The 23,529-nt window shown below is 42.5% G+C and overlaps 1 protein-coding gene across 2 annotated transcripts in view; it reads right to left on the bottom strand.

Annotated features, from left to right (window-relative positions):
• The window catches only part of TAFA5 (TAFA chemokine like family member 5), a 590,332-nt gene that overhangs the window by 480,710 nt on the left and 86,093 nt on the right, over positions 1 to 23,529 (bottom strand). For both annotated transcript variants that reach the window (XM_030217058.1, XM_030217059.1), the window contains exon 2: positions 1,353 to 1,400. In XM_030217058.1, the coding sequence (XP_030072918.1) occupies positions 1,353 to 1,400 (48 nt within the window). The remainder of the gene's footprint in view (positions 1 to 1,352; positions 1,401 to 23,529) is intronic.

Here is a 23,529-nt window from a genome sequence, read left to right as displayed (position 1 = left end):
AGAAACTATTAGGGCTGCACTTTAGTATGATTAATGTGTCAATCACAGCATCAGACAAGATTTAAAAAATTAATCGAGATTAATGACTGATTGCCCCTCCCTCTCTCCCTGCCCCCCCACATGCCCGATCCAGCATCTCTTCCTCCCTTCCTGGACTGCCGTAAGCTCTCCTCTCCCCTTCCGATTTACACTGTTATTTAAGTTTTTGCCCTTCAGCGGCAGTGTATTGAAATACTGCCTCGGCCTGCATTGGGCCTTTCCTTCTGACCCAGCGCCCCCTTCTGAAAACCTGAAGTTGTGTCAGAAGGAAAGGCCCGATGAAGGCTGAGGCAGCATTTCAATACGCTGCCGCTGCAGGGTGAAGACTTAAGTAACAAGGTAAACCGAGAGGGGAGAGCTGATGGTGGTCTGGGAGAGATGGCGGGTGTGTGAGCAAGTGAGTGAGTGAGGGAAGGAGAACGAGGGAGAATGTGGGAGGGAGGGAGAACATAGGCAGGATGGGAGGCACATTTCAGATAGAGAGAGAGAATGGGTAAAGGCACGGGGGCACATGAGAGCATGTGTGAAGTCCCCTTCCAAAGCTACAATACCTGTTCAATGGCCGGTGGGGTAGCTGAAGCCCTGCCAGCTGAAGAAATCAGCTGCCTGAGTCACTCCCTTCCTTGTTGTACTGCCTCAGGAGTGAGGAAGTCAACAGGGTGCCACCAGTCACCAACTCTTGCACTCCCCAAGCATGCTCAGTTCATGCATAAACTAGCATGTGTGAAGTCCCCTTCCAAAGCTACAATACCTGTTCAATGGCCGGTGGGGTAGCTGAAGCCCTGCCAGCTGAAGAAATCAGCTGCCCGAGTCACTCCCTTCCTTGTTGTACTGCCTCAGGAGTGAGGAAGTCAACAGGGTGCCACCAGTCACCAACTCTTGCACTCCCCAAGCATGCTCAGTTCATGCATAAACTAAACATGCTCGGAGAGTGTCTACATCGGCAGCTGGAGGAACCCCGCTGACTTCATCACTCCTGAACCAGCAAAAGGAGGAAGGGGGATGCTTTGGCAGTGGATTTCTTTGACTGGCTTCGACAGTGGATTTCTTCGACTAGATATCTTACTTTTACTTGTGGGGATTCTGAATCCAGTGTCTGTGGGGGGAGGAGAGGAAATGCATGCACCCCTCCCTATGAACAGCTGCCAATGCCCCAACCTTAATCGCCATTAAAAAAATAATCAAAATGCAGCCCTAGAAAATATACATGCTACAGTATCAAGGCATGGTTTACTATTCTTTGCCAGCTTAGTTCTCTATAAATACATTTTCTTCAAGCCTCTGCGTGTAATTTTTGATATGTATATATTTACCTTGGAACATGGTTAGATCAAGAATCTCCATCACTGATGACACCAAATCTAGAAAAAGAATTATGCCACATCACTTGCCATAACAGATGAGGGGAATTGAAAGTTGAAAAACAAATGTACATCACAGGGTTTTTTTTTCCCCTTCCCCCAAATTTATGTCATGTGTGAAATAATCTAATTCACTTAGCATTAGATAATACAGTACAGCTTGCCAATGAATTATCGGTACCATAAATACACTCGTAGAAACAGTTATACATTGGACTTACACCAACAATAGTTATATTCAGGTATTTGCTCCTTGTTTGTGTCTTTATTGATTTCTAAAACATTAATATGCACATGCACTTCTCCACAGTTGGTTCCTCTTTCAGAGCGTTCTTTTCAGAAATGATTTATGCGACTGCATTAAGCAAAGTCATCATCTTATCACTATTAATTCTATGGTAATTCCAACTACCTTTTCCATCATTACTGCCAATATGATGATCAAAAGACATGACTGTAAGCCTACAATTGTGCTCGACATATTTTGGTTGATAATGATTACTGCTGTGTTGTACTTCAAGGAATTGTTCAATGTACTCTTACTCCCTATTCAGGCAAAATAAGAAGGCAAAAGAAATCTTCCTTATATAGCTAATCATTCTATGAAACAGCATGAAAAAAAGTTTTTAAAAAATCAGCTATGTGGAGGGGCATTTTCGATATGACGTCTAAGTCCGACTTTAGACGTTTTGCAAAATAAATGTCCAAAATCTGAATAAGAAATAAGCTCATTTTCCAAAAAGAAAAACGTCTATCTTTTGTTTTAGAAAATACTGTTTCTAACAAGGTTTTGTGCTTTGGACGTTTTGTTTTTTGGTTCATTTTCAAAACAAAAACGTCCCAAGTGAAAAACATAGAAAATCAAGCCACTGGGATGTAGATGGGGCCAGCATTTTTAGTAGACATCCCAGAAGATAAACGGGGCACCTTAGGGGGCACTACAGTGGACTTCAAAAACATGCTACCAGGTACACATCTCACCATTGCTCCCTTATCTTGTCTGCTGAACCCATCCAAAACCCACTGCCCACAGCTGTACACAATAGCCCTTATGGGTGAACAGGCACCTATATATGGGTTTCTGGTGAGTTCTGGAGGGCTCACAGTTTCCACCACAAATGTGACAGGTAGAAGGAGATAAGGACCAGAGTCCCCCACCCCATGGTGCACTGCTCTGACCATTACACTACTCCAGGGACCTGCATGCTGCTCTAATAGACCTGGCTCTAACATCTGAAGTTGCTATAGAGGTTGCTAAATCATATTTGTATTCACATTTGTGGGGGGTGATAGGGAGTCAGTGACCACTGGGGGGTATTGGGGGGGGGTCACTCCTGATTCCCTCCAGTGGTCATCTGGTCATTTAGGGCACATTTTTGTGCCTTATTCGTTATAAAAACAGGTCTAGCTCAAAATGTCTTAGTTTTAGTCCTGGACGGTTTTGTTTTGTTACATTATGGCTGAAAAATGTCCACGTGTTAGGAACGCCCAGATCCCGCCTTTAACACGCCCCTGACACACACCCTTGTGATTTGAATGCACTTCTGATGGACTTCATAGAAAAAACGTCTAAAAATTGGTTTTGAAAATACCAATTTGGATGGTTTTGTGAGAAAAACGTCCAACTGCAGATTTATGCCACTTTTTGGACGTTTTTCTCTTTTGAAAATGAGCTCCATAGACTACAACAAACATTTTGTTCGAATGTATGAAACAGATCCTAAGAATAGTCATAGTAATGCCATGATAGATTTGTTTATTTACTCAAATTTGAATATTCCACTCAATTATACTAATGTGACAAAAAGCACTTAACAGCAATGTGAAAACTGTATAAAATACTATAATATTTAGATATCATGTAAGCATGTACAATAAATAATTAAGCATAAAAACAATATAAAAAAGAAATCTAAAAGAACAGTAAAAACAAGAAATATGAAAACCAAAATGGGGTCTATTTAAGAAATTGCAATAAAATTGGGCATTGATGCCTGATTTTAATTCAATCGAGTTCCAGATTCATGCTAACAGCTAACACACGATAAAACAGTCAGTGCTGTAAAAAGCAATTCGATAGTGCAGTCGCCCTTAATGCTGTTTAAGAGCAGCCCTGCCATCAGCAATCCAATAGCGTGGCAACAGTTGGAAGAAGTGCCACAGTGGTGAACCTCCCCTCCTCCAATATCACCCCCTGATCTAACCCTCCCCCCTCCAAAAATATTGTTATTTCAACCACCCTCTGACATCCCCCATTCCAGTTCTTCTCCTTATATTGAAGGATGGCTGCTAGTAGTACTATCATGAGAATACTGTTAGGGGTCACTGGCACCATTTTGGACCTGATGCAGTCCCAGGACAGAAGCAGAGACTACTCCCACCCTAGGCCACTGGACCACCATAAAGATTCTCCAGATAGATCCTAGGGAGTCTAGGGGTAGGGACTGTGTTCAAACACAGGACTGAGGGGGGGGATCAGAATAAGATGGATATCAGGGAGATAGGAACGGGGGGGGGGGGGGAGATGTTAGGGGGTTGACACTTGAGGGGGGATCAGAATGAGGGAATATTGGATGGGTTTGAGATTCCTGGTGGGGAAGGGAATTAGATCAGGGAGGAGATGTCAGGGGAGAGATACACCGCTATGGTACTGTTGCAGGAATTACCACTATTGTTAGCAGAATCTGTGGTACTTCAGGAGTCAAACAGCACACACCAGAATGAGGGAGAAATCTTCTTTATTTGCCAGCAAACAAAGTAGAACATCAGCACTAAGTCTCTTCTTCTCTTTCTCAGCTCTCTGGATCTTATGGCTTCTGTCTCAGCTCCTTCTCTTCTTCTTAGCTCTCTCCTTCTAACGTAAGCTGCTTCTGCTCCCAGTTATATACAGTTTTAAACCCCTCTAGCCCCCCTTACTTTCCAGATGGTAAAGAATAGATTGATTACCCTGCCTTGAACTAATCATTACTTACACATTTACTCCAAAATATCAGTTACATAGGTTTGATATTTCCTAAACTGACCTATGACCTGGGGCCTCTCACACTAGACATTGTGGCACCTATCTCTTGGCATTTTATTATTCACATAATCAGTTTCCCAATCAACTTCATACTAACTGGGTTCTGGCATTCATTAAGGGGTCAAGGGGCCAATCTTGCTTAATAGCACACAGATATAGTTTGTTATTACTTTCAGGACCAGTCCTACACTTAGCTATTCATCAAGGAACAAAGTTGACTTTTCCTGACCTCTTTCACCTAGCTAGGACTGTGGATAATTCAAACCAGATGATCTATTTAAACTTGCAGAAATATCACTTGAAAGGTCAGACAAAGTTGAATTGAAAAGATATTCTACATAGAAATAGAACTTATTAATTACACAGAATAAAACATATTCTAAAATAAGCAGAAATCAGAATTCCTTATAAGACAAAATCTAACTCATCTAGAATTATTTAAATCTACTCTATTTTCTTCTAACCAACATTAGCCTAATCTTTTTAAAACTATCTTCTAACACTGTTTGCTTGTTGATCCCTCGAGATTATCCACTATGCCCAATGGCCTCCAGATGTGGTAAATAATTACTTCTCTCTGACCTTTTAAACTCTAGTCTAGCAAAAGCTAGACATTCTTGAGCAATTGAAACCAGATGGCATTCCTCCATCACTTGCAGAACTGAACCAAACTTAATATGACTTCTTTTGCCCAAGCTGCCTCAGTACTACATTAATTAAATCTAACTAGATCGAAACTGAATTACATGGGGTGGCAAATAGTGCAGAAGCACTCATGCTATATGCCAATGAACGTAAAGCATTGCAGGCCACTCTCAAATAAATATATAAAGAACTGCCATGGTGATGCACTCCTCAACATCTCCCCTCTGTCCCGTCTGCTGTCCATCTGATCCCCCTGACATCTCCCGCATCCAGTCCCATCTCTGTTGTGATAACCCCCCTCCCCTGATACTTCCATGGTACACTCCCACTTCTGATGGCATAAATCTCCTCCTTAACACACCATCTTTAAGTTCTCTCAAATCTCAAACTCCATCCCCTATACATAAGACACTAGTCCCGGAATCAGACCCTCCCCCCAGCTCTCTGACTCCTCTACACGAACACTATGGTGGTCCAGTGGACCAGGGCACGAGCAGTCCCCCTCTGCTCCTACGTCAGGACTGTGCTAGGTCCAAAATGGTGCCCATAACCCCTATAACTAGTCTCATAGTACTACTATCAGGGGGCATTTGCATTTACTGTGTGATAGTTTGAGGAAATACTGCATGGTAACTGAAAAACTTAGCCATACTGTAGTAAAAGGATCTCAGTCTCCCACTGAAAAAAACAGCTATAAAATACACAAGATTTTTGCAATAATATGGACTTTCAAAAATGCCCCTAGGTCTTTTTTACATTCTACTCCTTCTCCACATCTGCAGGGACTTAGGGCCCCTTTTACAAAGGCACACTAGTGTTTTTAGCATATGCTAAAAATAAGTGTGCACTAAATGCTAGAGACGCCCATATATTTCTATGGGTGTCTGTAGCTAGCGCATGCTAATCATTAGTGCGTGCTAAAAACACTAGCGCACCTTTGTAAAAGACCTCCCTTTAGGTACTTAAATATTACACAAAAGTATTTTATGGCAGGACCATACTGAGGGCTGTACAAGCAGTATGGTCTCATATGGCCCAAGGGAGGCAGAGGCACCAAAATTGTTCCCTGTCCATTGTCTCTTCTTTTTGGCATGGCATAGTGGGTGGGGCATGGGGGCCAAATTGCATGTTGTACAAGGCGTGATTCTGGCACGGTATAATATTGACATATCTTACACATTCTGTATCATTTTACTAGTCCACCTCTAGATTCTCTGTAAATCTTTCTATACCCTCTATAACCTCTATAAATATAGCCTCTAGATTTGGTCATAATATTCCACATAAGGTTTATACAAGGCTATTACTAGCTCCTTGATATATCTTTTTGTTGTTTGTGTTTTTGTTCTTGTTAGGGGGGGGGGGTTGGGGGGGTCATTGTTTTTATTTTTATGTCTGCTTCTGTTGTTTTTGTTTTGTTTTTATTGGTTTTCAGTTCTCTCTATTTATCAGTAGAAAATAAGACTTTTCCTCAGTGTTTCCTCTGATTTAAACCTTTACTTTCAGTGCTTGAGTGTAAATATACTTTAATTTTTTTTTTCAGAATGCTAAGGAATGAATACGACTTTTATTATACAAGAAAGTATTATTCATATTTACATGAAATATATGTGGACTCTTTCTTTCTTCATTCGCAATCACTGGGAAAAAAAGGTACTAGTGAAGATTCTGCATGCATATCTAGAGTATAAAATAAATATTTCATATCAAACATTGTTACTAGCATGTATTATTCAACACCTACAATTTTAAAATAGAAAACAATGGAACTAAATTTGCATTTTAAAAATTCTCATTTTAAATAATATTGTTCTTGAGCACGACTCATTGCTTTTAAAAATCATAGTTTATATATCTGAATGCCAGTGGAAAAAAAAGAGACTAGCCTAGTAAAAAAAACTTTGATTAAACTCATAATGTCATTATCATATATGGATTTCATGCTCTCCATTTATTTTTTATCAGAAATGGATGTTACAATCTACCAGCTGACCCCAAAGTAACTTATGATAAAATAATTTTTTAGTATAATACCTAACAATAAAGTAGCAAACTATAATATTCATTTCAGTCCAAATGGATACATCCATTTTCTAATTTATTCACTAATAGGATGTCCCTGACATGGAAAAGATGCTTGAAGCCATATTATCTATATTTGTCTATGTCAACCTTACTGAGATGAAAAAGACTAATAAGATCGGCCTACTGTAGTGGTTCCTTTGATTCTCCTTCCAATCCTCCCTATTCTTCGCTAAACAGGACTATTACACCCAACAGGACTATTACACCCAAATCACTCCTTTAGGTACCCTTCTCCACCACCGCCAACTCTAGGCTTCGCCCTTTCTGCCTCGCCTCACCCCATGCTTGGAACAAACTCCCTGAACCCATACGCCGGGCCCCCTCCCTACCCATCTTCAAATCATTGCTCAAAGCCCACCTCTTCAATGTCGCCTTCGGCACCTAATCACTACACCTCTTCTCAGGAAATCTCAACTACCCCAACTTGACATTTCGTCCTTTAGATTGTAAGCTCTTCTGAGCAGGGACCGTCCTTATTTGTTAATTTGTACAGCGCTGCATAACCCTAGTAGCGCTCTAGAAATGTTAAGTAGTAGTAGTAGATTCAAAGTATTTCTTCAAATGCCTTGCCAGATTGGGTTTGCAGAATTTCCACAATAAATATTCATGGGATCTATTTGCATACAATGGAGGCAGTGCATGCAAATAGATCTTATGCATATTAATTGGGGGAAATCCTGAAAACCTGGCTGGACTGTGGCCCTCGAAGACCAAGGTTGGACACCCCTGGCCTAATACAACCGTATAGGTTGGAGATGATGTTTGAACTAGCCCAGGGGTAGGCAACTCCGGTCCTCGAGAGCCGCAGGCAGGTCAGGTTTTCAGGATATCCACAATGAATATGCAGGAGATAGATTTGCAAGCACTGCCTCCATGGTATGCAAATCTATCTCATGCATATTCATTGTGGATATCCTGAAAACCTGACCTGCCTGCGGCTCTCGAGGACCGGAGTTGCCTACCCCTGAACTAGCCAAATAAATGGAGATGGTCGGGGCATGTCAAACCAGCTGCAGCAGGAATATGGGGCCTTTTTACTACATGCACTTACCAGTTTTACAACAAAACCGAACATGTGGTATGTGAAAAGCCTTTGCAGCAAATGCAGGAGGCAATACCCAGCATCTGCCCTGCATTTACCGCAAAGAGAAGAGAGTACACACAGCGCCAGACAGCAAGGGAGCATCCACACTGTCCGGCACTATCCCCTGGATTCTATATATGGCGCCCAAATTGGGTGCTGACACAAGATGTGCACCCAAATACATTGGCTAAACAAGGTCAATTAGTGCCAATAATTGGGTGCTGATTGATACTAATTGGCATCCATTTGGATTTGCACACACATTTTGATATGTTCTATTCTATAACAATGTGTGCCCAAATCCCATAGGGGGTCTTTTACAAAGCCGTGCTAACGTTTTTAGCTTGCGGTAAAAATCAGTTGACAATAAACACTGAGACACCCATTATCCCCCAGATTCATATTCTATATAGCGCGCCTAGAGATCCATGCTGAAATTCAAGCATATTCTATAACAACCGGCTTAACAAGCTAATCGGTGTTGATAATAGCTCTTAACAAGCAGTAATGAGCACTAATTGGCAGTAATTAAAATTTATGTTCACAACTCGCTAAGCGCATTCTGTAACACAACACAATCACCGTTAAGGACTGCAAACTTCCAATTTCAAATAGCCTGAGAATCCTTGGAGTTGTGCTGGATAACCATTTACGCCTGGACAATCAAGTGCATATCATCACAAAGAGAATGTTCTATGCAATGTGGAGGCTGAAGCGTATCAGGAATTTCATACCACGGGAACTTTTCCGTACTCTTGTTCACTGGCTGGTCCTATCCCATATAGACTACTGCAGCGGGTTCTATGCCGGTTGCCAGGACTATATTCTGAAAAGGCTTCAGATGGCTCAAAACACGGCTGCAAGACTTATCCTGGGGAAATCTCGCTTTGTTCCTGCTCAGCCACTCCGTTTTCAATTACACTGGCTGCCTGTCAAAGACCGTATTACATTTAAAATCTGTTCACTTACACACAAGATAATACATGGAGAAGCCACTGAATACATGCTTAACCTAATCGATCTGCCATCTAGAAATGCCCTGAGATCTGCAAGGACCTACCTCAATCTTCATTACCCCACCTGCAGGCATGTAAAATACAAGACTCTCTATGCTTCGTCCTTCCCCTACATCAGTCCACAATCCTGGAATGTTCTGCCAAGGCAGCTTAAGGAGCTCAGAGACCATCAACAGTTCAAGAAGTCCGTAAAAACCTTCTTATTCGCCAAGGCTTATTCCCCTGGCTCCTCCACTGTTTAACCTCTCTCCCTTGTTGGCTCTTCACCCCTGTCATTTACCTGTGTCATTCCGTGTACCTTCCCCTCCTATCACATTCTGTTTCTGCCATCTCTGTGTTGAATTGTATCCTTTTGACTTAATGTAAGCCACATTGCGCCTGCTTATGTGGGAAAATGTGGGGTAAAATGCACCAATTAAATAAATAAATGCAGTACGCCTAAGCTAATGCACGCAGGCAAAAAGGGGCATGGTTACAGGCGGGGAAATGGGCATTTCATGGGTGGTTAAAATTTAGGCACGTAGGTATAGAATATGGCCAAGTGTGCCTAAATTTACCTGCTCGGAGTCACACCGTGTTTTCGTTGGTGTAAATAGAGGCACATAGTTTTAGGTGCTGAGATATTAACTAAGCATATTCTATATACTGCGCCTAAATCTAGGCGCCGCTTACAGAATATGCTTAGTTGGCATTGATTTCTGTACCGATTCTTTTAGGCGCTATATATATATATATATATATATATATATATATGCCTCTATTCCTATGGGTGCCTCAGCATTTACAGTGAGCTAAAAACGTTAGCACGGCTTTGTAATAGGCCCCCATAGTGTGCAACCCAAAACGGGGTGTGGCCATGGGAGTTGCATGGGTGGGTCAGGGGCATTCGTAAAATTTGTGTGCAGTGTTACAGAATACCGGGGATGTATGCCCAAATTGAGTGCTGGGAATTACACCTGGTTTCAGCAGGCGTTAAGTCCTGGTGCACAAATTTGGGTGCTGAAATCAGCACTCAAAGCTATTCTATAATGGGTGCTCATCCTTGAGTGCCCAATATAGAATAGCATTGAGAGTCAATTGTTTTCAGTGCTGATTTTTGAGCACCATTTATAGAACTTTCCCCCTATATGTAACATAACTTCCTTCCACTTCTCTTTGCCCGAACCCCTCCCTGAAATCAAATAAATCCCTAACCCCCTCCGTAACAGCAAGCCTCACCCAAAAATCTAAATAAATGCATGCGGCCTTCTAAGTTTGGCAGGCCCTTCATTCCTGCCAGATTACTGCCAAAGTAAGCTCCTTTACAATTTTCAATCGTACAAATGAACGCTGTCCAGCAGAGTCCATTTATGTCAGTCTCCTGTTCAAATAGAACTTTAAATAGCAAACTTTTGACAGATCCAAGGTGAGACAATTTTCTGCAGCTTTGACCCAGGTAGTGTGTGACATGGGTTTAAAATTATTCAAAGCACAGACTGTTAAAAAGTCACAGACTTCTTTAGAAATTTATGAATGGCTCAGTGAAAAATCAATGCAGGATTCTGTGCGGGTTTGCAGAATGCCAACAGCAAACTAATTTCGAAAGAGAGTCTGCACAGTAAGTAGGCAAATAGGATATGAAAATGATGACATTTAGAAGTGAAAGATCTATGTCTCAAAACAAAATAAAAACAGTCTGTACAAGTAAAGCATATGGAGAGAGACTGAAAGATCTCAATGGGTCCCTTTTACCAAACAGCGGTAATGGGGACCCTACAGGGGCATCGGGGTGTGGGTCTGCTGCACGCCAAGGCCCCCCTTTACCGCTACCAGTAAAATATGTTTTTTTTTTCCTGGAAGGAAATGGCCATATGCTAAGTCAAAGAAATGGCATGCGGCTATTTCCTGATGGAGCCCGTACCGTCTCCTATTTAGGAGGTAGTAGGGGCTCTGGCAGCAGCCTGGTGGTAACTGGGTAGCATTACCACCGAGCACTTCCCCCCCCCCCCCCCCCCCCCACTAGAAAATATAAAAGAATTTTCTAGCGCTGTAATCTTCATGCGGCGGAAGCTGGAACTACCACTGGACTCCCGTGTGAGCCTGGTGGTAGGGCTGATTTGGTGCATGGCGACGTGATGGTACAGCTACTGCCACTTTGTAATACGGCCCCAATATTTGGTAGAAAGGTGGGATTGAGGAGGTTTATATCTCACAAGAGCTGGCACACTTTCAATTGAAAGGAAGCTCTAAGAAATGGGACACAGAATGAAAGTGAAAAAGGACAGATTCAGGAAGGGTGGCGTTGGAGGAACAGTATCAGGATTCTTTAAAGCATGGGACAAGCATAAAGAATCTGTAAGGGAAAGGATTATAGAACTTATTAGTTGGTATAGATGGGCAGACTGGGTAGGCCGTACAGTCTTGATCTGCTGTCAATTTCTCTGCTTCTATGAAATAAATGAGTATTTTTAGTAGGCTTTAGGACTGTGCATTTATTTCAAACATTTTCCATGTTTCCCCGTCACTGGCAAACAGTTTCATTAATTTCATGTGCCATCAATGGTGAGCACTCTTATACAGACTTTCAAAAGAGTGCGCACTGTTCACAAAGCATGTGCACTACAAAATGAAGCGTGCACTCTTTCTGAAAGAATGCATACTTTTTGCAAATAGAGTGGCACGCTCAGTGGTGTGCTGGAGCAGGCTCTCACAGGTTCTCCCGAGAGCTGTTTGTTAAGTTTTTAAGAATTTTGGGAGCCGGTTCTCCATGGCTACTTTAACAAATGGATCCCAAAATGTGGGCTTGGGCCCCTCCTGAATTCTCTTTTACTTTGCTGACGAGAGAGAGCCCCCTGTTAACAATTTACCAGCACACCCCTGGGCACGCTTCATGAATAGTGCACTCACTGTAAACAGTGTACACCCATAATGATAAAATGAAAACTCCACCCATTCCACACCAAAAAAAAAATATCAAACAACCATTTCTGAAAAGGCATGGGAGACAACACAATACAAAAATTTTCTAGCTACACACCTCTAGTAGGATCTTGTAAATTTCATTTCTTTCTCTTGTTAGATCATGCGTGTTAGACCATGTAAAGGATGTTAAACGAATGCTAGAGCACCTTCAACAGAGTTTTTACTGCACCCTGATTTACCACGGGAGTCAGCAACCTGCAGTATAACAGTCCTGAAGGCTGCTGACTACAGTAGTAATGAAATAATACTGTTTGTGAGTCACCTTGCAAGCAGCATTATTCCAGTGGCCTTGGAGTATTTATTGGGTCTCAAAGCCACAGCCTGTTGTTCTCAGACCACAGCCTAAAGGGACCAGTGCTGTTCCCAGCCTCCTGATCAAACCCCTCCACCCCAAAGGGCCCCTCCCATTATCTTATTGGGCCTGGTGGTCCAGTGGTTGGGCAGGAGCAATCCTTGGTTGCTCCTATCCTACCAGTGCCAGTTCCAAAATGGAGTGCAAAACACCTCAATCTGACTTCTGATACAAGCCTGACCCTTTGATCACATCACCCCTCTTCTCTGTCAGCACCATTGGCTCACCATACATTTTATTTCAAGAGGTCCTTTTATTTAAAGTCAACAATAACACAATAGAAAGTAGAATTGTTATACAATAGCTGTGCCTACCATCTAATACAAAATATGCAAAGGAAGACATTTTAACAAGCCACCAATTTGACCTTCATTTCTCAGTATTTTGCAAATTAAATCCTTAATTTATATCCCCCTCATTCCCCCCAGAACCCACCTCCCACATAACTGGGTAAGAGTTTTGATTCTTCAGCCCACAGCTCTTCCATCTGGCACAAATATTGCAATCATGAAAACCACAACTGAAGGGAGGGGATGCCGGCTTTTTCAATATTGAGCCAAAGTGATTTTAGAAACTGCAAAAGTTCTGAGAGTCAGTCACAGTACAATTAGAAATGAGTGATTCAGTAGACAATTCTAGGATCCCAGGGAGTCTGAAGACCCAACAATATGAGTAGCCTAATGGTTAGTGCAGTGGTCTGAGAACCAGGGGAACTAGTTTCAATTCCCACTGTGGTTCCTTGTGAATCTGGCCAAGTCACTTAACCCTCCATTGCCCCAGGTACAAAATAAGTACCTGTATATAATATGTAAACTGCTTTGATTGCAACCACAGAAAGACAGTATATCAAATCCTATCTCCATCTCCATACATACTATATATTGTATAGCTTTCCAATATGATTAAGATGTAGGACAAAGCCACCAGATATGATCCATAGTCCCCCCTCTGTAGTGTCTCCAATGCAGTGGGGAAAGCTTCAGAGAGCTTATGGAGGCAAACAGATGTAAGGTACCTCATATTTATAGAATACAACTTCACCCTAAAGGCTCTTTCATCTTGGATCACCTTCCTATCTCTCCTCCTTCATCTCCCTCTACCAGTGGCGTAGCCAGAAGACAATTTTTGGGTGGGCCAGCGGGTTGGATGGGTGGGCACTACAACCCCCCCCCCCCCACACACACACACGGTCCAGCACATTTAAAGTTATCGGCGCTGCCTCCACTCACCGTCTCCCACCGTGGCGCTGCCTCCTCTCCTGCACTTCATGATCTCCGTCTCCCAACCCCGCAGCAGCGCTCTATCGGTGCTGCCTGCCTGACAGCTGACAGACGCGGCGCGACGATGTCCTGCTCCGGGACCTTCCCTCTGCCGCGTGCAATCCGCCCTGCGTAAACAGGAAGTTGAATCAGTGCGGCAGAGGGAAGGCCCCGGAGCAGGAGGACGTCGCGCTGCGTCTGTCAGCTGTCAGGCAGGCAGCACTGATAGCAAATTGAAAGCGCTGCCGTGAGGGTGGAAGACAGAGACTGTGAAGTGCAGGAGAGGAGGCAGCGCTACGGTGGGGGTGGGAGAAGGTGAGGATGGGCCTGAGACAAAACTGGGTGGGCCTGGGCCCATCCAGGCCCACCCGTAGCTACGCCCCTGCTCTCTACCACCCAGTTATGGCTCTTCAATTTGCTTGGGAAACCGTTTAGCTGTTTCTTTCTTGCTCCTACTCTTTGGAACAGTCTCCTGCTTCCTCTACAGACTGAATTGTCCTACCCCAAGATTCAGTCGACTCTAAAGACTGCTTGTTGTCACAAGCCTTCCAGGTATCAGCAGGATCCTGAGGGCTTGAACCAGAGGCAACTGACCTCTAGCTGAGTCTCTTCTTTCCTTTCCAGCTCTCTACTGTTACTCTCTTGTCGGTCATCATACTTCCTTTCTTCCTCTTATATTTAGATTGTCAACTGTTTTGTTTGTGTCCTCATAAAGGGGATATACACTAAGAGACTAATAAACAAACATTATAGCAACAGAGATGTAGTCATGTCCATTTGAGTAGCAACAATAATACAAAAGGTAGGAGTCTATAAGATGTCACCAGCCTTTCTGTCAGTTTTACCGTATGGTAGGTTACATTGGCCTTCCCACATTATGGACCTCTTTTACAAAGCTGTGCTACCGATTCTTGGTGTGGCAAATGAGAGGAAGCCCATTCAATGATGCGACCGCACCTCGAGTATTGTGTTCAATTCTGGTCACTGCATCTCAAAAAAGATATAGCGGAATTAGAATAGGTGCAGAGAAGGGCAATGAAAAGGATAAAGGGGTTGGGACGACTTCCCTATGCGGAAAGGCTAAAGTGGCTAGGGCTCTTCAGCTTGGAGAAAAGGCGGCCGAGGGGAGATATGATAGAGGTCTATAAAATAATGAGTGGAGTTCAACTGGTAGATGTGAAGCATCTGTTTTCACTTTCCAAAAATATTAGGACTAGGGGGCATGCAATGAAGCTACAATGTAGTAAATTTAAAATGAATCGGAGAAAATGTTTCTTCACTCAACATGTAATTAAACTCTGGAATTCGTTGCTAGAGAATGTGGTAAAGGTGGTTAGCTTAGCGGAGTTTTAAAACGGTTTGGACGGCTTCCTAAAGGAAAAGTCCATAGACCTTTATTAAATGGACTTGGGGAAAATCCACTATTTCTGGGATAAGCAGTATAAAATGTTTTGTACTTTTTGGGGGTCTTGCCAGGTATTTGTGACCTGGATTGGCCACTGTTGGAAACAGGATGCTGGGCTTCATGGACCTTTGGTTTTTCCCAGTATGGCACTACTTATGTACTTAATTCCTATGGGCTTCATCTCATTTGCCGAGCGGGAATCGCTAGCACGGCTTTGTAAAAGAAGCCTTATACTATTACATACCTATTACGTTTTTGATAATGATAATACAACACAGAGAGGGTTCAAAGTACAAAACAAAGTTCAACTGTGTCCCGATTCTGAAGGCTCTTGGTGCTTTTTGTTTTTATAATGGTACTCATTCTAGCAAGACAAGGAAGACAAAGATGAAGGCAAAGCAAGAGGAGAAGATGGTCCTCACAGACAGACAGAAGTAGAAGTATAGTGAAGTCCAATGAACAAAAAAGCAAAAAAAAAAACAAAAACAAAAGAGTCCTAAAAATATAGAATTGTTGCTTTAATTTTATTCAACAAATAAGGAACAGTACAATGAGACTCACAACTGAAGAACAACACCTGACATGGCCGTGGTTTTCGCCTGAGTGCCTGCATCAGGCAATAAATTAAGATATTTTTTTCATGAAATTGCAAAGGTCAACAAATATTAAATATCTTTCATTCAAATGTTTTTCCACTAGCATTTGTTTTCCTAAAAATTTTCTCTTTCTATTTTGTTCTCGATTGTTTTCCATTTTTCATATTTCTTCCAACCACAGCTGCTATATTTAATCGCTGGTACTTGTTTTTCATTTATCAGCTAGTTATTTCACTGCAGAGGAACCAGCCTTCACACTCATAAGAATATGCAGGTGTGATTTCTGGATTTTTTTTTTTATACAATTGGCTTTACTTCCCTTTCTCCAGCTGAACACTAGGAGCCAACCCAAAGATCTGTCAATGGCAGAGTTCAACTTAGATCACCTAAGAGCTCCTCCAGTGCTGTTCTGTATGCAGAACAATCAGCTGAGCTCACTTCAGAACATCTGGTGACTGAAAAGGAACAAGTGAAATCTGGTTTTCCTGTATAATAGAAATAAGATGATCTTGGTAACCACATATTACCAACATTATCTAAATTTTGAAATCATATTATCTCAGAAAGACAATGCTAATGTTGTAAGGATACAGAAAACAAGAGACTTTCTATTGAAAAATCCCATAAATTACCTGCCCCAAACTGGTGTTTTCCACATTAGCTGATTAATGCCAGGGTTTAGGGAAAGCAAACAGTTAATACATTGCCTTATCTGTTAGCATAAATCAATGTTGTTAGCATGTGGGGACCCCAACATCTGGGTTTTGGTTCACACCTTTTTCGCATTAATTCAAGAAGTTACATTCAGGTACAGTACATTTATGTTTGTTTATCGCCAGACTTGATATACCACAATTAAATATACTAACAAAGTGGTTTACATTAATTTAGGACAACGAGAAAAAGAAAGTGCTTAATAAGTGCCTCACTGGACTACCAAACCTAGCCCCAACTGCTTGATCAAACACCAAACATCTTTCAAAAAAGTAGGTTTTTTAACAGCTACCTTAAATTTAGGGAATGTTGCCTTAAGTCAAATGTAACTTGGAAGAGAGTTCCAAAGTAAGGGGTCCTTTTACTAATCCGCGTAAGCCTCTACGTGTGCCCAAAGTGCGTCAAAATGGAGTTACCGCCCGACTACCATTTGGCTCTTGCGGTAATTTCATTTTTGGCACGCATCCGATACTCGTGTATGAAAAATATTTTTTATTTTCAGACACGCGCAACAGACGCACGCCAAGTGGCATTTGGTGCATGTAGGTCATTACCGCCCTGTTATCACGTGAGTCTATACCGCTAGGTCAATGGCTGGCCGTAAGATCTCAGAACCAAAATGGACGCGCAGCAATTTTCATTTTGACGCACATCCATTTTCAGCAAAAACAAATTAAAAAAAGGCCTTTTTCACAGGCGCACTGAAAGAGGGATCAGTGCACGCCCAAAATCCGTGCCTACACTATCTCAAGCCATTTTTCAACGTGTCTTTGTAAAAGGACCCCTAAAAGTTAACAGGATATAGAATGCTGACTCATGAGTGAACGTAAGTAGGCATAAGACGGTGGGGGAGCTACCAACATATTAGCACTATTAAAATGGAGTGACTGGATGGAAGTGACAGGAATTAGAACATTATGTAACACAGCAGGAAGATGCAAATGTGACCTCAAAGATCATAGTGGAGATTTTAAATTTTATCCTATAAAACTTATAGGCAGCCAGCATTATTGGATATAAAGAGGAGAAACATAGTGACTGGCCCTGGCTCCAGTAAGAATCTCTCTATTCCCTAAGCATTTGAGTCTAATTTATACCTCAAGCAATGGAGGGTTAAGTGACTGCCCATGATCCCAAGTTAAGTGTAAAGGGTCATGGATTTGACATACTGTCTTCTCTGTGGTTCACATACATATAATATTCAGGTACTTTCTCTGTCCCTAGTGGGCTCACAATCTAAGGGGTCCTTTTACTAAGCCGCGATAGCGTTTTTAGCTCGTGGTAGAAATCAGCTGGCGGTAAATGCTGAGATGCCCACAGAAATATAATGGGTGTCTCAGCATTTACTGCCGGCTGATTTTTATCGCGAGCTGCAAACGCTACCGTGGCTTAGCAAAAGACCCCCTATGTTTTTGTATCTGGGGAAATGGAGGGTTGAGTAAATTGCCCAGGGTCACAGGGAGCTGCAGTGGGAATCGAACCCAGGTCCCTAGGGCTGTCAATGGGATTTAAACCTAGTTCCCCTGGTTCTAAGTCTCCTACTTGAACCATCAGGCTACTCCTCAAAACAGCTAATATGGTTTAGTAAACAAGGGCTTTATCTATTGCAAAATAATCCTGGTGTTTCAGAATCTTCAAAACAAAATTTGCAATTATTTGTCTCTTAATCTTAGTAGTACTAGATGCTTCATAAAGTCCATTATAAAAGACAATAGCCATGTTACCTATTATATAAGTAGGCTACATGACAACATTGGCACTCAACAGTATAAAACATGATGCAGACCAAAATGAAACATAACCACCATATTTCAGATTTAATTCTAGAAAGAGACAGAGACATCTGAAAGGAAGGGATATTCTGCAAATGCAAATCGGGGGGGGGGGGGGGGGGGGGGGGGGGGGGGGAGGGAGAAACCAACAAAACAAAACATTATAAAAGATTCTCAAAGATGTTCTGTGGAGATTTCTCAGAACGCATCTACAATTTCCACTGATGAAACCTCAACTAAATTACAGAGATCACAAAACCTCATAAAAGTGAATTAACTGGTCCCCAAATTGCTTAGTAACGCAACCCCCCCCCCCCCCACACACACACACACACATAGAACAGTAATTCTAAGGAGACTGCTATAAGCCAAGTTTCAAGACCAATTCCTCTAAGTAAATTAGGGATGAGAATGAAGCTTTCGGAATATTTGAAATTCAAAATGAGAGAATGTAGCAAACTCTCTCTGTATCATAAGAAATAAACAAAAAAAATCTTCCAAACCTCCTTCAGTTCTTCTATATATCGTGAGTGAAAACAAACGAGGCAAAGCTATTTATTTTCACTAGTGTGGCCCAGGGGTGTAGCCAGACTTCGGCGGGAGGGGGGTCCAGAGCCTGAGCTGAGGGGGCACATTTTAGCCCCCCCCCCCAGCGCCGCCGACCCCCTCTGCTGCCATTGCTGATACCCCCCACCATTGCCGACACCCCCCGCCGCCGCCAGCACCACCGACAACTTTGACCCCCCCCCCCCCTGCTGACGACCCTCTCGACCCCCCCGCCCGCTGTTGCCTACCTTTGTTGGCGGGGGACCCCAATCCCCGCCAGCTGAAGTCTTCTTCCTTCGTTTGGTTTCGGAGTCTGACGTCCTGCACGACGTCAGACTCAGAAACCAAACGAAGGAAGAATTTGGCTGGCGGGGGTTGGGATCCCCCGCCAGCAAAGGTAGCAGACGGCGGTTTGGCGGCGGGAAGGGGGGTTGAGAGGGTCGTAGGCAGGGGGGGGGGTCCAGGGTCAAATCTACAGGGCCCAGGCCCCCGTGGCCCCATAGTAGCTACGCCCCTGGTGTGGCCAATATCTTTTTCAATTTAATTATGGAAGAAAAATGGCTAATATTAGGAAGCTATTAAATTCTCCCTAATTTTGTAATGAATGAGACACAAAGATTTGGTAGCAGCAGGAACTTTAGAATGGAGGCATTTTTCTAGATAATAAAATGATTTTAAGTTAAAAAATAGATGTACAGTGCAGAAATGAGCTCCTGTAATTTAAAGCCTACATAATAGTTATCGAATTGGTAAAAAGAACAAAACCTGAAATTAGGAAGAAATTCAAGATGATAATTACTGTATATCATATGTATATCATAAGGCGACGAAACAGTGCGACAAGGCGGTGGCCGTAGCTAGAAGATTGCTAGGCTGTATAGAGAGAGGAGTGACCAGCAGAAGAAAGGAGGTTTTAATGCCCCTGTATAAGACGTTGGTGAGGCCCCACCTGGAGTATTGTGTTCAGTTTTGGAGGCCGTACCTTGCGAAGGATGTTAAAAAAATGGAAGCGGTGCAAAGAAAAGCTACAAGGATGGTATGGGATTTGCGTTCCAAGACATATGAAGAGAGACTTGCTGACCTGAACATGTATACCCTGGAGGAAAGGAGGAACAGGGGTGATATGATACAGACGTTCAAATATTTGAAAGGTATTAATCCGCAAACGAATCTTTTCCGGAGATGGGAAGGCGGTAGAACGAGAGGACATGAAATGAGATTGAAGGGGGGCAGACTCAGGAAAGATGTCAGGAAGTATTTTTTCACAGAGAGGGTGGTGGACGCTTGGAATGCCCTCCCGCGGGAGGTGGTGGAGATGAAAACGGTAACGGAATTCAAACATGCGTGGAATATGCATAAAGGAATCCTGTGCAGAAGGAATGGATCCTCAGAAGCTTAGCTGAATTTGGGTGGCGGAGCAGGTGGGGGGAAGAGGGGTTGGTGGTTGGGAGGCTAGGATAGGGGAGGGCAGACTTATACGGTCTGTACCAGAGCCGGTGATGGGAGGCGGGACTGGTGGTTGGGAGGCGGGAAATACTGCTGGGCAGACTTATACGGTCTATGCCCTGAAAAAGACAGGTACAAATTCAAGGTAAGATATAAATTCAAGGTAAGGTATACACATATGAGTTTATCTTGGGCAGACTGGATGGACCATGCAGGTCTTTTTCTGCTGTCATCTACTATGTTACTATATGTGTGTGTGTGTGTGCGCACGCAATCATGTGCATGGATATGGTATAGATATATTTTTAGTCTGATTAGATGCCATAAAATAATTTTAATACACAATCTCATAATGCTTTTAAACAAATAATACTCATCTATCTTCTTCAGTCTATAATATAGTTTACAATTTAATAATTTATATTCCACCTGTATCTAGGTGGATCATGCTTGATACGTGCATAATCACTGCACCCCTTTTTGCCTGAACACATTAGAAGATCGGTGCACATCGTTACAGAATACGCTTAGCGACTTGCGCACCTAAATTCTAATCAGTGTTAAACGTGTTACGTTACACGCATTGTTATAGAATCTGCGCCGATTTCAGCAACGATCTCTGGGTGTAGTATACAGAATCCGGGGGATAGCGGTTAACCAGCTATCCGTGAATATTCAGTGTTTCGCTGGTTAAGTTTAGCAGCCAAATCAGACCACCTAAATTAGCAGTCCTATCTTTGGCTGCTATAAACTTAACTGGCCAGACCTGAATATTATTAACTTGGCTAGATAAATTTAAGCCAGCCCAACCCCCCCCTCCCCCCCCGATTTTCAATCGGCTGGGCTGTGTCTTCTTCTGCTTTGAGCAGACTAGGAACCTTCTTACATCCCCTGCCCCCAATGCCAGTCCTGAACACCACAACCACGCAAGACCTTTCTTATGATGTAAGGCAACAAAAGGATTTGTTTGGTCTCTAAAGCTCATGCATTGCAACACTGGCTTTTGCTGAATTAATTAAAACATATCAAAATCTATAAGGGTTTCAGTTTCTGCAAGACTAATGCAGCTACTCAAACTAAACACAAATAAATCAAGGAAAGAGCAAGAGCTCAGAAAGATTTTCTCCAAGGCATAAATGCTTAAAATATCTAAGTAAAGCTGCTCTGAACCTTATAAAAAGGAATCAATCATTTGCAGGTTAAAATAGGATAAAACCATGCAAAATTTGAAAAGCATTATTCCAGTGTTTTTCTGGATAAAAATATGCTCCACTCTATTGGCAGGCAGTATAGTTCTGTGGTTGCTAAGCTGGTGTGACTGTTGCTATGAAACAGGAAGAACAACTCAGTGAGGAAAGGAACAGGCAGAAAGCAGATTAATTTATGCAGCTCTTCTACAGGAAAGATTTCAGGACAGTGCATGGGCGACAGTGCCTGAATCTCCGAATCAAACTTTGTACTGCATAACCACAATAATAATCCTTATGTCTCATCCTAATTCAGCAGCTCATGTTTAAGGCTAGTGATGCAGAAATGAGGCCTGAAATATTTAGACTTAGTAGAAGGGTAGATATTCGAAGTGAATTAAACAGAAACACCTACTGGCTGGATTAACTGGGCACAGTCAGTGGCACTGAAAATGCCCTTTTTAGCGTCTAAGCCGAAACTGGTTATTTTGTGGGCATTCTCAGGGCGGAGCTGGCACTTGGCCAGATAAGTGCTGATATTCAGCACTTAAGAAGCTAGGGCAGGGGTGGATAACCACGGTCCTTGAGGGCCACAATCCAGTCAGGTTTTCAAGATTTCCACAATGAATATGCATGAGATCTGTCTGAATACAATGGAGGCAGTATATGCAAATCAATCTTATGCGTATTCATTGTGGAAATCCTGAAAACCCAACTGGGTTGTGGCCTTCAAGGACTGTAGTTGTCCACCCTTAGGCTAGGATAACCACTTAAATATAGCCACGTAAAACACAATACTATCTTTATGCAGTTCACTATAGTGATTAGGTGCTGAATATCGCACTTAGGGGCCCACACAGTAGGCCTAACGCAGGTCTATCGTACTACTATGAGATGCGCTGAAGCATCTTGTGGTAGTTTTCCACTTAGCGCACGCTAATCCCACACTGAAAAATATATTTTTTTATTTTCCAGCGCAGGAGGCGTGCCCATGGGCAAGGAGTAGGTGTGCCTGTGCTAAGCGGACAGGGAAGACACGTTACCGCACACTAGAATGGGAGCCCTTACTGCCTTCTAAAATAGGTGGCGGTAAGGGCTCCTGTGGTAATGACCACACGCTAATTGGGAAATTAGCGTGTGGCCATTACAAAAAAACCACAGCTATTTTACTGGTGCGCTAAAGGTGGCCTCAGCATGTGGGAAACCCACATGTTAAAGGTAGCGCAGACCACCTTTTAGCATGCCTTAGTAAAAGGACCCCTTAACTGGCAATGTTTTTGTCACCTGCGTACATCTGCAAATTCAATGCCGGAGCCCAGACATAACCCGGTTGAATATCTACCTCATTTCCAAATTTTCTGCCTTTTTGGAATCAGTTTACTTAACAAAGTTGACAGTTTTTACGATGTCTGTTTACTGGTAAATCATTTTTTCTTTATGTCATGGGAAAAGTTACTTAAACATCAAGAACTTCTTCTCCGATTCAGGTGCCAAGGCTAAAAAAATAAATCTTAACCTGAACCCCAAGGACCATCAAGCCAAATACCCTAGCTCTATTTTACTTCGTTAGTTGTACTTCATAATATATATATGGCATCTTAATTTTGTCAGAAATGTAGGTTTACTGTGCAGTTTACTCATCCTTTGTTTGCTGTTTTAAGAATACTTTGTTCTATAAAGTGTCCATTAGACTTTTATATAGCCAGTATGCTGGTTACAGTAAATCGAAAGACCTTTTGGCCTATGCATAACTACACTTTATTATAACCATAAGGCATGACAAGATTCTACAAATGTTTTCATCCCCCAAATTGGTTTTATCCAAGTGGAAAGTTGTTCCTGTCCTCTGATCCACTGTAGGAGCCTAAGAACATAAGTATTGCCATAGAGGGACAGATCGAAGGCCCATCAAACCCAGTATCCTGTTTCCAACAGTGGTCAATCCAGGTCACAAGTACCTGGCAAGATCCCAGAACAGCAAAACAGATTTTATGCTGCTTATCCTAGAATATGCAATGGATTTTCCCAAGTCCATCATA

This window comes from Microcaecilia unicolor, chromosome 10 (genome assembly GCF_901765095.1).
Source record: "Microcaecilia unicolor chromosome 10, aMicUni1.1, whole genome shotgun sequence".
Classification (NCBI taxonomy): Eukaryota; Metazoa; Chordata; class Amphibia; order Gymnophiona; family Siphonopidae; genus Microcaecilia; species Microcaecilia unicolor.
The sequence above is the reverse complement of the archived record's forward strand: the minus strand, read 5'-3'. Positions and strand labels throughout refer to the sequence as shown.